Consider the following 13,707-nt stretch of genomic DNA (forward strand, 5'->3'; position numbering starts at 1 on the left):
CCTGGAAGACACCACTCTACCCCATGACAAGTCAGATCAGTCCCGCAGTTAAAAGCCTATCCCCCATCTCACTTATCCCCTCCTAAATTGTTTTTTCCACTTTCTAGATAATTCCCAATTTGAATTGATTAAAACAAAAAACAACAACCAAAAAAAACTGGTGCTGACCTTTGCAGAGATCTGGGAAGCTCCACAATGCAGTCTTTCCGACAAACTCCCCTTTCAAAACTGGGAAATGTTAGACTTTTGGAAGTTAAAGGAAAAAGATGAGGCCTTTTGCAGCGGTTCCTCTCCAGAGTTAATGACGCGGATGCAGATGCAACGCAAACTTTCAGAAAGGGCATTACCTGGCAGACAAGCCCCAGTCCTCCATCCTTGGCAGGAGCCTGCCCACCCCACCCACCTCTGTGCCTCTTTCCAAGCCTAGAAGCCTCCTCCCAGCTCCTAAGAAAAACCTCCTGGGGTGTTGCCCCAGGAGCAACACCGGGAACTCTGCCCCCTCCCTCCCAGCCTGCTGTGCCCCACACTTGGCCAGAAACAAAAAGGGGGTGAAATGAGACTTACTCGAGTATCCCGTTAGTTCCGCCTACTCTGAAGCCCCCAATTTCCTAACCTGATTCTACTCGATTTAGTGCCAGTTACTGTCACGGCAACGCAACCCCTCTCTCCCCAAAAGGGGGCAGTGGGCGCAAAAATAGATATCTATTTGCAAAATACACATGACCTGTGACATTCGGTAGCGTCAGATCCTCTCTTCCCAAGGCCTTCCGATGCGTCCACCGTGCACATGTGCACGAGTGAGGAGTGTGCGGCTGTGCGTGCTGGTACGTGAACGTGCGCGCTCCCTCCTCCGCGAGGGCGCCGGGCCAGACTCCGACGCGCACCCCCGCGAGGCGACAGGCTCTGCCCCAAGCTGCTTTTCACCGGGGAGTCCCTGGGTGGCGCGGCCGCCCCCGCCCTGGCCCAGCCGGCCCGCATGCTACCTGCAGCCGCACGCCTCCACCACCATGTCCTCGTACTGCTTGTAGACCACGTTGTTGGCGGCGTCGATGTAGAGGATGCTGATCGGGCTGAGGCGCGCGGGCACGCAGCAGGAGGCTGGCGCCGCATCCGGGGCCATGGAGTTCAGCAGCGTCTGAATGATGGCGTGGTTGGTGGGCTCAAGGTGCGAGCGCAGCGGGAAGTCGCACACGCCCTCGCAGTGGTATGCCTCGTAGTCCAGGGGCGCGATGATCCAGTCGTCCCAACCCAGCTCCTTGAAGTCCACGTGCAAGGGCTTGCGGCTACAGCGGCTCCGGCCCCTGCGCCCGTGGCCCCGGCCCGCGCCCCCGCCGCTGCCCTGAGCTGCCCGCGCCCCGGCCAACGCCGTCCGCCGCCGCCTGCGCCCGCCGAAGACCGCGGTCGGCGAGCCCACGCCGGGTCCCGGATCCGGCCGCGACTCCGCGGCCAGCGCGGCCCCGAGCGCGCGCGCCTGGGAGCGTATCTCTCGGAACAGGCTCTCCTTCCTCTGCGTGCGGGAGGAGACCACCAGCAGCGCGCGTTCCTCCGCCGCCGCGCCGCCGCCGCCGCCCCGCAAACCGAAGCCCAGCAGCCGCAGTGCCAGCGGGACCCGCGCCGACCCCACCACTCCACGCAGCGAGAGGCAGAACGCGCGGCTGGGGCGCGGTTCCCGGCGGTGGCGCCGTAAGGCGTCTGCCACGTCGAACACCTCCCAGCGCGCGGTGTCCAGGGACTCGGCGGCCCGGGAGTGCAGCAGGCGCGGGGCGCGCGCGGCGTTGGGGCACGTGGACAGCAGCAGCAACGGGAGACTCGCGCTGCCGGGGCCCCGCGCCCCGGACTCGCGGCGCAGCACGCGCAGCTCCGCGCCCAACACCTCATCTGCGTCGGGAAGGCTGGACACGTCGAACAGGAAGTTCAGGCCCGCCTCGGCTGCCGATTCGTCTGCAGGGGACGGGCAGAGACAGAGAAAGAAAGGGAGTGAGAGCGAAGCGTGCACCCTCTAACTGCAAACAGTCCCAACTGCCCTGGATGTGGGAGCAAGGTTCGCTGTGGCCGGCGCCCACTAGCACGTCTCGGCTCCAGTCCGAAAGCCCTCAGCCTGGCCGAAAAGAGAGGGAGCCGTCGCTCAGGTTATCGGGATGTGAGCTTTGATTCGAGCTAAATGATGTCCAACAACCCAACGAGCTTAGCGCGCCTCGTGGGCACCCGAGACCCAAGCCTTAGGGCTCCTACAGTTCGGCTGTCTGCCCCAGAGCCATGGGTTTTCGAAGACTAAGGCGGAGGCCAGACTTTCGGCCGGTGGCAGAAAGAGGCCTGATGGGCGCATCAGAAGTCGTGCACCTCTTAAAGACCTGGAGGCCAGGCCAGACACGGTCCGGGGACTGCTCGTTATGGCCCTCCTTATCCGCCAGGAGAGTCTCAGAGTCTCGGTTGGGCGAAAACCGAAAGTTCTTGTCCCCTGAAAACTGCTTCTGCGGCTTCTCTTCCCTAGCCCTGCCTGGACATTCCAGCCGGACACGATCTCCCGGGCAGGCTGGGCCTCCAAGATTCGTCCAGAAGAGGCACGTGTCCGCAGGGCTGCAGACCCCCTTTCCCGCATCCAGGCTCCTTGCTCTGCCGGAGGGGAACTGAGGCCCAAATAGGGGCCTTGTCAGCCCCTGGTCGCAATGGGAACTACAGGCTCAAACTTCTCCCAGTGTTTCCGCCACCTCCGAAGGAAGGGAAAGGCGTTAAAGGAGCCACTTTCTGCGAAGGGCTTAAAGCGGCTGGGACGCCTTGCTGCAGGGAAGGCAGAGGACCGACTGGCTTTCCCGCCAGGGCCCCGCTGGTCCCCTCGCAGACCTAGCCTTTCCCTCCGTTAGGACTCAACTCGGCCTCTGGGATTTTACTTCTCATCGTAGACACTTTTTTTCTTTGGGGGCTCAGAAAGGAAGAAACGAGCTGAAATTCCACCAAGCAGCAGATAAGGAGCTCCCTTTGAAGAAGGTCATATGGTTTCGTTTTGCCCCAAACGGGAAGAGACCGTGCAGACTCCCCCCACTGTTGGAGTGTTGCTCACCAACCACTGGACGCCAAGCCATCGACTCCTGGGAACCGAAGTGTGGGTGCTGCCCCGGCCTCTGGAGACCTCAGGCAGCCCTGCTCTGAGTGGAGGCTCAGGGCAGAAGGCAAGCAGGAGAGGCACTAGGCCAAGTGCTCCTTCGGTCTCCCCAGGCTTTCTCCCGGGGCTTTGGGAGCGGCAGCCCTCGCTCTGAGCTCCCCCTGCAAGCCTCTCCCTGGTTTGAGATCCTGCTGCTGCATCCTCTCCGAGATTTCCTGCGATTTAGCTCAGGCTGAGGCCACTGCAGGCCTAACTCGATCTAAGGAAGAGCATCTGGTGCCTCTCTACAAGCTCAGGGCCATACACATCTCACCTCTCCCACAGCTGGGAGACCCCCTCCCCAGGGTCTGCACACCAGGACTCAGGCTCCCTACAAGTACCCTAGCATCCCATCCAGGGGGCACCCCAGGCTGTCAGAGAATGCTTGAAAATTTCCACCAGACTTTAGGGCCATTTGGGCCCAGACAGTCCCTGCATTCCCAAATAAAGCGGCCTGTGTAGACCCTGTGCGTATGCTGGAGGGAATAAGAGACCTGATTACTGCACCCCCTCTACCTGCCTTCCCAGGCTAGCAGTGGATATACAGAACCCTCCATTGGCTCCCGGCAGGGCCTTGGGCGGCAGCAGCACTTACTTCCCAGCCCTATTGCCTTTCTTTCCCTCCTGCCTTCCAGGCTGGGTCTCTGGCTGGATAGAATTAAGGCCGAAATTACTTGCATTTCCGCCTGAAATTAGTTAAATTTTCCCTATCTGTCTGCTCTAATGGCTTCAATAGAGATTAATAAAATCCAGATGACACTCCCCAACCACCACTGCCTCACCCAAGTCCTACCTTTGGAGGGCTCAGGGTGGAGCAAGGTGGGGTGCTTGGTCCCAGAGAGGCCTGAATTCCTGCAGGTTGGCGGGCCCTCCTCTCCTCTCTGCATAGCCTCCTCTCCTCTACCTCCCCAGGGATCCAGCCCCAGGCAGGCACCCGCCTACACCGAGATCAGCCTGCTGAGAAGGGCCCTCCTTGCACCTGGTGATGCCACCAGCCTCTCCGGAGCCCTGAACTTCAGTCTGATGCCCGCTCTGTCCTGCGTTCGCCTCCGTTTCCCCGTTTGTACGGCCCTCCCCGCAAGATTGAGAGCAGCAGAGCAATCAAGCAGCCAACGCCGCCACCTCTGCTCAGTCCCTCTGGGCCGAATCCCCTCCTTGCTTCTCCGGATCTCCCAACTCAGCCCGCCTCCTCGAAGGGACCCGCGGGGCTGGCAGGGCCAGGGCACCCCGGGCAGAGGATGGGCATAGCCCTCTGGGGCCGCGGGCCCCCGCCAGCTGCCGCGGCTCTAGCCAGAGTCCAGGCGCTGCGAGGTCGGGTGCGTGGGCCTCGGAGAACTTTCTAACACCTGAGCCTGGGATGTGCGGGTACCGAGGCCCCCCCAGCCACACCGAGGGGAATGGTGCTGGGGCGCAAGACAGGATGGACGGGCGCGGTAACGGCAGAGTACCTGGGGTCGCCTGGTCCGCGAAGCCGGTGACTGTGTCCGCGCGGCCGTGGCGGCCAGATCCCGAGGTGGAGGCGGCGACTGGCCCGGCCGGAGTCCTCCCTGCCAGGCTCCTGTAAAGCGACATCATGAACTGGTGCGGCACCACCGAGCCGTTCCTGAAGCCGGAGCCCGTGGCGCGGCGCGCACCGCGGGGCCCGGGAGACGCGGCGGCCAGGGCAGCGGAGGCGCCCGCAGCCGCGGCGAGGGTTGTCCCGCCGCCGCCGCCGCCGCCGCCCCCAGGACTTTCGGCCGGCCCTGCCCCCGCCGCCCGCAGCACGGCGGCTGCTTCTAGCCCGTCGCGGGGGCGGCAGGCGCTCAGCAGCCAGAGGCACAGCGCGGCGGCCGCGCTCAGGTCCATGGGCTCCGAGGGCCAGGCGGGCGGGCGGCGCGGGCTCCGTGGCTTCGGGAAGTCCCCCTGCGCCTTTTGAACATAATGTTTAATAATGGGGGAAGTGTGCGCTGCAAGCTGCGGCCCCCCTCCTCTCCCACCCCACCCCACCCCACCCCACCCCACCCCCGTCAACGCCCGGAGCAGCGCCCCCTGCTGAACACTCGAGCCTCAGCGCCGCGCCCCCTACTCCGGCCTAAAGCCGAGCCCCGGGCCGGAGCCTCCTCGTCCCACCCGAGCTCTTCGTCCCCACTCTCGCCAGGCGAGTGTCACCGACCCGAGGCTCCCGCCACCCACCTGGGCCCCGCTTCGCTTCCCCGGGGCCAGGCGACCACCCCCCCCTCCGCCCACTCTGCGCCCGGGGCCAGATGCGCCCTCGGGAGTCAGAGGCTCCGAGGCCTCGCGCGTACCCGCCCAGCTCCTTCCCAACTCCCCTGCGGAGAACCACCCGCCCCCTCCCCGCTCCTATTCTGCCCGAGACGCCGGAGGTGGGGCGGCGGAGGGCTCGCCCCGCCGGTCAGCGCCACGATTCCGTGGCCAGGGCGCACAAAGAGGCCACGAGGGCGCACAGAGGCCACAGGGCGCCTGGGGTCGCCGCCAAAGCGTATTTTTGCTCACTGGTCCCGCGGTTCCCCACCCTGGCACAGCCTTCAAAGATCGGAGCGGGAGGCGGGAGCAGGAAAGAGGACCGGTAGGGAAGAGAGAGTTAGGGGCCGAAAGGACAGGCCGGAAAGACAGCTGGACGAGGACCGACGGTCGAACCAGCAAAGGTAGGGGTGCGGAACGCGTGCTTAGACGGGCGCCAGGATCTTAAAGGAGTTCAGGAACTACGAAGACAACTTCGGGGTAATGAGGGGGTTCCCGCGCGGGAGCGGCTCAACTTCATCTGCGCGTGGACTGTAAGGACCCCTTCCGCCTGCCCGCCTCCCTGGGAGCCCCGGCGGACGGAAACGGGCTCTTGGGTATGTTGGAGAGAGCCTGGAGCCGGGAGGGCGGGCGGCGAAGAGTCTCAGGGTAGCGCCTCTGTAATTCCTTCCCGGGCCGCGGTTCTCGAGTTGAGTTGGTGGGTAGCGAGGAGGATGGAGGGGACGCCCAAAACCGCCGTCGCAAGGGCGGCGGGGCGCTTGAGTGAGCAGCCGGCAGAGGTAGGTTCAGAGGCCGCCAACTCAGGGAGATGCGCCGAGGAGAGAGGTCTGGGTGTTGGCTCAGCTCCACCAGCAGCCGGGACATCGGTCCGTAGAGAGCCGGAAGGCTCAGCGGATGGACGATCTGCTGGTGGGCGGACAGAGGGCCGGAAGCTGACGGATCCCCGTAGCAGGGCAGGCGCATCTTTTTAACATTTATTTGCTACCGAGCTCTAAATCCAGACGGGGGCAGCGAGTCACGGTTTCTTTGAGTAGGTGATCAGCGTCAATGCGACGCCTCGGGACCCAAAGTCGCAGGAGTTTCGCTCTCGCTCGGCCGCCGCGCGCTCTGACCCACGGAGGATGCCGGCCTCGTGGAGCTCCTGGGCCGACGGCGGCCCCAGGCTCCCGAGCTCCCCTGTACCCGCTGCTTTGTCCCAAGTCAACTTACCAGTCGTCATCCTACCGACCACTCCGAAGATGCAGGGCCCGCTCAGCGTGGGACTTTGGGTCACTCGCCACTCGGGATTTAGGGGGGCAGGAGAGACCTGGCAAGGGGTCAGACCCCAAGTGGATCAGGTGGACGGGGGGAGGGGGGGGAAGCCCGAGGTTCGCGTGGGAATGTCTGGGCAGGAAGGGCTGTGGGGGGCTGGGATTACTGGGGCTGCATTAACCCAACTGGATTTGGGGGCCAAGGACCCAAAGCTTCGACAAGGCCGTGGTCAGGAGTCTTTCTCTCTCGCTGGTGCGGGTACAGAGGGGCCCTGCAGGAATCCAGGCAGGCTGCCTGGCAGAACCGACCCCCTAGAGAGAGACACTGATCAGTCAAAGTAGTGGCCCCTCAGCCACAGCTGTCTCTGTGAAGGCCACGACTGGATCCCTGGTGTCTTTCTTGGACTCCTTTCCTGGCTGGGTGCAGCCATGGTGAACAGTCTTTAGATGTTTTGCATATCATCAAGACCCTGATTTGTGCAAACACTCTGGCATCTCTGAGCTGGAGTCCAGTAGTCTTGGTTCTTGTCCTGGTTTTGCTGTTAACAACCAGACCCCATTGCATCGTCTGGGCTTCAGTTCCTCCAATTGTGTGAAGGCAAGAACCTGAAGGGTCCTGGCACTGGCCTGGCAGAGCAGGTGCCAAATAAACTTTGTTGATTGCATGATACCTCCACCTTGAGATCACTCCAGGGCTTAGGAATGAGGAGTTGGTTGGAATCCCTGGGCCCTTGCTGTCCCTAGGGGAACAGGGACAGCGAGCTCCTTTGAGACTGAATGTCCTCATCTGTAAAATGGGGAGATTCTCAATTCAGGAAGTTGGTGTGGATCCAGGATAACAGGTGGGCACAGAGGAGGCTCGGAGCCTCGCCCCTCCCAGTCTGTTCCGGATCCCTAGGGTGATGATGGCTGAGAAAGAAGCAGCTTCTAGGCACTGGAAGGCTCTGGAGGAGAGTGCTGGGGGTAGGCTGCTGCTGCTGGAGCCCCACCCATCACGTGTGTGCTTGAGCCAGGCCTTAGCCACTGTCGCCTGTGTTTCTTGGTCTGTCAAGTCAGACAACAATGCATTTCTTCATCATTTAGCCATTCCTCTATTCATTTCTTCTTTCCTGTAAATACTTAACCATGAGTGGCTTTCCGTATATTGTGAATTCAGCAACACACAGGACAAATGCATGGAGCTCTCGTAAGGGTAGAAGAGATGGTAAACACTTACATGCATAAATGCACCTGAATATATGGTGCACTGTTAGGTGGTTCAAAGTAAAGTGATGGGGGACTTCCCTGGCGGTCCAGTGGCAAAGTATTTGCCTTGCAGTGCAGAGGATACCAGTCTGATCCCTGGTTGGGGAACTAGGGTCTTACATGCAGCAGAGCAGCTAACCCAAGTGCCACAACTAAGCCCTGATGCTGGCAAAAATAAAAAAAGTAAACTGATGGGAAGCAGGGCCTGGGGGTCTTTTTGACCAGCAGTGGCCACATTGAAGCAGAGCCCAGAAAGGAGAGAGGCAGAAGGAAGCTTGGGTCATGCCTGGCTCCCTCTCCTTCCTCTCAAATAATGATGGTAACCAATGGTTACTGTTAACTAAATGATAATTATGGTTCTCCAAGTACCAGCTGCTACTGCTAAGTCACTTCAGTCCTGTCCGACTCTTTGTGACCCCATGGACTGTAGCCCACCAGGCTTCTCTGTCCATGGGATTCTCCAGGCAAGAATACTGGAATGGGTTGCCGTTTCCTTCTCCACCAAGTACCAGGCATGTTGCTAACTGCTTAAATGACCTCATGGCACTTACGTCTCACCACTGCTCTGTCCTGTGAGGTGCGTGCATGCATGCTCAATTGCTACAGTGTATCCAACTCTTTGCAACCCCATGGACTGTAGCCCGCCAGGCTCTTCTGTCTATGGGATTTCCCAAGCAAGAATACTGGAGTGGGTTCCCATTTCCTTCTGCAGGGGATCTTCTCAACCCAGGGGTCAAACCTGCATCTCCTGTGTCTCCCGCATTACAGGCGGATTCTTTACCTGCTGAGCCACCTGGAAAGCCCATCAGACATTAGGGTACCCATTTTACCAACAGAGAAAGTTGAGTCACAGAGAAATGTAACACCTTCCGCAGGTAACCTGGTGAATGGCAGAGCCTGGAGTCATCCTGTCTGTACCCAACCCTTGGCTGCTCACAGCGGAGATGGGATTGTAGGGGTGTGACCTGCAATACTTTGCTCAGCTCCAGTGGAGAGGCAGAAGGTCCTGCCTTGCCCTGCAAGCTCTTTGGAAAATTCTTGGCAGAAAAAAAACTCTCAGGTCCAGGTGAGGCTTATGAAAGCATCGTCTTGAGGACTGCCTCCTGCCTCTGGCATCAGCTGGGAGCTCGCCAACTGAACATAGTCTGTCATCGGCAGCAGCAGGGCCTGCCCGTGGCTGGAGAAGCCACAGAGCTCAGAGCAGGACGAGCCGGTAGGAGCTAAGTTTACATGAAGTGACCTGTCAGCAAGCCAGGCCCACAGCGAGGGCTTGACTTGGACCAGGTCTCCCATGCCCTGTTCAGGGCTTCCCTGGGAGCCACGACTGAGCATCCATCTGGAGTGAAGACAGCTCCCTCCCTGAGGACAGGGGAACGTGACACCAGGAGTTCCTGGCCCCCCACCAGGCCTTCTGCTGAGTGGGTGGCTGGCCTCCTGGGGCCCACAGGGCCAGGCCAACCCCGGGCTCACTTGGGGCTTCCTCCAGGGTCACAGGGGCCTTTGGTAGGTGGGCCAGGCAGGTGGGAGTGCTCTCTCCTGGCCTGGAGGCGTTGTGCCCTACCTGCTGCGAGGCGCACTTTGAAGGTGGCCTCCTAGTCCCCCATGGTATCCAGCAGTCAGAGGGCAGCTGGTTCAGGAAACTTAGAGGCAGCTGGGAGAAAACCAGGGGCTGCAAGTTCCAACTTCTGTTCTTTATTAGTCTGAAGGCCACCCCTCAGTGTCCCAAGAACTCCAGACTTTAGCTGTTACCTCCTCAGAGAGCGGAGGTGAGACTGGCTCCAACAGGGGGAGGACAGAGAGGCAGCCTGGTTGGGGGGTGGGTGTTTCTTAGCTGGGGTGGGGAGAAGCGGTCCCCACACTCTCACCCCCCAGATCCTTGCGTTGGCGAGCACCTGGTCACCCACCTGTCCTCTGCAGAAGCTATTTGCTTCCTCTGGCCACCACGTTTCTGACTCAGGTCCTAGAATTCAAGGATTTGAAAGAATTTGCTGTTGTTGCTCAGTAGCTAAGTTGTATCTGACTCTTTATGACCCCATGACTGAAGCACTCCAGGCTTCCCTGTCCTTCATTATCTCCCAGAGTTTGCTCAGATTCATGTTCCTTGAGTTGGTGATGCCATCCAACCATCTCATCCTCTGTCGTCCCTTTCTCCTCCTGCCGTCAATCTTTCCCAGCATCAAGATGTTTCCCAACGAATCAGTTCTTTGCATCAGGTGGCCAAAGTATTGGAGCTTCAGCTTCAGTATCAGTCCTTCCAATGAATATTCAGGACTGATTTCCTTTAGGATTGACTGGTTGGATCTCCTTGCTGTCCAAGGGACTCTCAAGAGTCTTCTCTAGCACCACAATTCATGTTGATGTATGGCAAAACCAATACAATATTGTAAAGTAGTTAGCCTCGAATTAAAATAAATAAATTTAAAATTTTTTAAAAAAAGCATCAGTTCTTTGGTGCTCAGGCTTCTTTATGGTTCAACTCTCACATTCATACATGACTGCTGGAAAAAAACCCATAGCTTTGACTATATGAACCTTTATCAGCAAAGTAATGTCTCTAGTTTTTAATATGCTGTCTAGGTTTGTCATAGCCTTCCTTCCAAGAGCAAGCGTCTTAATTTTGTGCATGCAGTCACCATCTGCAGTGATTTTGGAGCCCAAGAAAATAAAATCCGCCACTGTTTCCACTTTTTCCCCTTCAATTTACCATGAAGTAATGGGTCCGGATGCCATAATCTTAGTTTGTTTGAATGTTGAATTTTAAGCCAAGTTTTTCACTCTCCTCTTTCACTTTCATCAAGAGGCTCTTTAGTTCCTCTTCCTGGGTGGTGTGATCTGCATATCTGAGGTTGTTGATATTTCTCTCAGCAATCTTGATTCCAGCTTGTGATTCATTCAGCCTGGCATTTCACATGATGTACTCTGCATATAAATTAAATAAGCAGAGTGACAATATACAACCTTTATATAGTTCTTTCCCAGTTTTGAACCAGTCAGTTGTTCCATGTCCAGTTCTAACTGTTGCTTCTTGACCTGCATACTGGTTTCTCAGGAGACAGGTAAGGTGATTTGGTATTCCCATCTCTAAGAAATTTCCACAGTTTGTCGGGATCCACACAGTCAAAGACTTTAGCATAGTCAAATAAGCAGTAGTAGATGTTTTTCTGAAATTTCCGTGCTTTCTCTATGATCCAACAAAAGTTGGCAATTTGATCTCTGGTTACTGTGCCTTTTCTAAACCTAGCTTGTACATTTGGAAGTTCTCAGTTCATGTACTGTTGAAGGCTAACTTGAAAGATCTTGAGCATTACCTTGCTAGCATGTGAAATGAGTACAATTGTGCGGTAGTTTGAACATTCTTTGGCACTGCCCTTCTTTGGGATTGAAATAAAAACCGACCTTTTCCAGTCCTGTGGCCTCTGCTGAGTTTTCCAAATTTGCTGACATATTGAGTGCAGCACTTTCACAGCATCATCTTTTAGGATTTGAAGTAGCTCAGAGGGGATTCCATCACCTCCACTAGCTTTGTTCATAGTAATGGTTCCTAAGCCCCACTTGACTTTACACTCCAGGATGTCTAAAAGAATATTTGGGATTCTTTGGGCCAACTTTTCATATGATGCCTGACTCTTCACAAACTGCTACCAAGGCTCTGTTTGCGTACCTGCAGAACGGGAGCTCCCTCCTGGTCCCAGGTAGTCTCCTGACAGCTCTGAAGGTGAGGCAGTCTGTACCTGGTGCCTGTGAGAGCCACTACACCTCTCAAAGGCACCTCTGCTGACAGAAGTTCATGAGTCACCTGGGAACGTGAACTGGCACACTAGGGTTGATGCCACTTGGGAAGTCAGTCTTGGATTCTACCAGCTGGAGCCACTGGAAATTGGACCCGCTCTGCTGCAGCCTGGAGCCCCTGATGACAAGACAAGAGAAGGTTCCTTGCCCTGCGCCTTGCATTGTCCATGCAGGGCAGCCAAGTCCCCAAGGAGGGAAAAGGATCAGCACCCTGGCATTTGGCATCACAGCTGCCAGGGAAGGGGGGGCCCCTCTGTGAGCCTGTGTCTTTGCTCTCTGTGTGTCTCGGAAGGTCCCAGCCCAGCTCTGCCCTGGGTACCCTGGAGGAGAGGAAGAGGATGGTTGAGGGCTCAGCCCCTGCCCTGCCCATCGTTAGGGGTTGTGGGCCCTTGCAGCCCTGCAGTATATTGGAAGTAAAACAGATGCCCCCCTGGGCTATAATGTTGATGGTTCCCGAGAGTCAAGAGACCAGAATTCAAATCTGGCCTCTAACCTCGGACCCCAAGTCCCTTGGCCCTTCCTGGCTTTTGATCCTGACTCTGATAACGATCCCCAGTGAGGCCAATAATCAAACGTCCACCAAGGGCCCACCTGTGAGAGGTGGGAAGCTGGTGAGGATGGGGGCCAGTGCAAAGGACCAAGGCAGGGGCCAGCCCCCCGGTTTGGAATGTATTCAGAGCTGGAGAGGGTTAGCTTTGAGGAGGCAGCATCAGCCTGGGGCTATGTCCCCAAAGAAGGTGTCCCTGGGAGGGCTGGGGATGGTGACAACCCCAACCACCGCATCCAAGCTGTTGCTTCCTGTTCAGCCAGAGATGTGCTGTAGCCACCTCCCCCCGGAAAGACCAGGGGTGGGGCTGTGCATGTGGGACGATCCCCTCAGGCCTCTAGCTCAGCCCCGTCTGATGCCCAGGTCTGGGCTTCCTCCGGCTGCAATGCATTTCCCATGCTCCATGCAAGTCTTGTCTGCCCCCAGGTTACCCCAGGCAACAGCTCTGGCATCCACACCAGGGTGGGCTGCAGCCCGTCGCCAGCCACTGGCGTGGCCCCACCCTTGCGTGAGGGGAGGAGTTGGGCTGAGAAGAAGGGAGTGGAATAGTTTCTTTTCTAGAAGTTTCACAAGGGTTTCTCAGGGCCCTTCCTTTGGGGTTGGGACAAATGGCAGCAGGCTGGTGGATACTGCCACCTGCTGGTCACTGGTTATAACAGCACCACAGTGTGGCTGAACCCCATCCGGCTCAGATTTACAAAGGCCAGTCTGGGAGAAGACTCGGGCAGCTCTGCACGGGGACCCTGAGGTTGAACCAGCTTACCTGGAGCTCTAAGGTATCCTGGGAGTTGAGGGGACAAGGACCACACGTCTCCACTGAGGTCACGAGAGAAACCAGAGGGTGGAGTCATGATAAACACTGGCTTCCAAACCACCTTTATAGTGCCCTAGTTTTGTGACCTTAAGTTAATTAACTTGTTATCCTCCACCTTTCAATGGAGACAGAGATTCCTGCCTGTCAGGTGTACCTAAGGATAAAGGAAACAAAGTAGGTAAGAGCTTTACCTTAGCGCCTGGCTCAGTAAATGCTGGCTTTTACAGCTTTTACTGGTTAAGCTGTAAAGTCAACTGGATAAGTCAGTCCTGGTTTAACCCGTCCAAAGACTGATCAAACCTGTCCATCCAGTCTCTTCTATGTGGTCTTCCAGGCATTTCCCCTCTGTCGACTTGCCCATCTTGTGAACATTAATAGTCTGAAGCTATGCCTCCATTAGATTTTCTTGGAGACCTTTGTCGACACATGAGATTGAAACAAAACAAACTCCTTTTAGAATAAAAACTGGTGACACTTAGAATGTGCAGTGATTCGGAATGCCGGGTCCTCCAATTTGACAGGTAGGAGCCCCGGGTTTCTAGTCTAGTCACATAATGAACAGAGAACCAACCTGTCTTCTTTGCCTGGGAAAATAGGGGTTAACAGAGGTCAAGAACAGGCTTGGAGGACCCAGAAGATGTGTCCCAAAGTCTAGAATGTGAGATCTTGCAGACACTCCAGA

The 13,707-nt window shown here is 57.3% G+C and overlaps 1 protein-coding gene across 1 annotated transcript; it reads right to left on the reverse strand.

Annotated features, from left to right (window-relative positions):
* Nucleotides 1-979: 979 nt before the first annotated feature.
* On the reverse strand, nt 980-4,984 carry GDF7 (growth differentiation factor 7). Its single transcript, XM_052649557.1, has 2 exons — nt 4,588-4,984; nt 980-1,941 (listed from the first exon to the last, which is right to left on the reverse strand). Exons 1-2 carry the CDS (start codon nt 4,982-4,984, stop codon nt 980-982), a joined length of 1,359 nt encoding a protein of 452 aa, XP_052505517.1.
* Nucleotides 4,985-13,707: the final 8,723 nt, after the last annotated feature.

This window comes from Budorcas taxicolor, chromosome 11 (assembly GCF_023091745.1).
Source record: "Budorcas taxicolor isolate Tak-1 chromosome 11, Takin1.1, whole genome shotgun sequence".
Taxonomy (NCBI): domain Eukaryota; kingdom Metazoa; phylum Chordata; class Mammalia; order Artiodactyla; family Bovidae; genus Budorcas; species Budorcas taxicolor.

Excerpts from the sequence above, each read along its gene's own strand:
- GDF7 (XM_052649557.1), bottom strand. The coding sequence starts at position 4,984 with ATGGACCTGAGCGCGGCCGCCGCGCTGTGCCTCTGGCTGCTGAGCGCC. Across the intron at positions 1,942-4,587 it reads CGCGGACCAGGCGACCCCAG|ACGAATCGGCAGCCGAGGCG; the intron begins GTACTCTGCCGT and ends CGTCCCCTGCAG.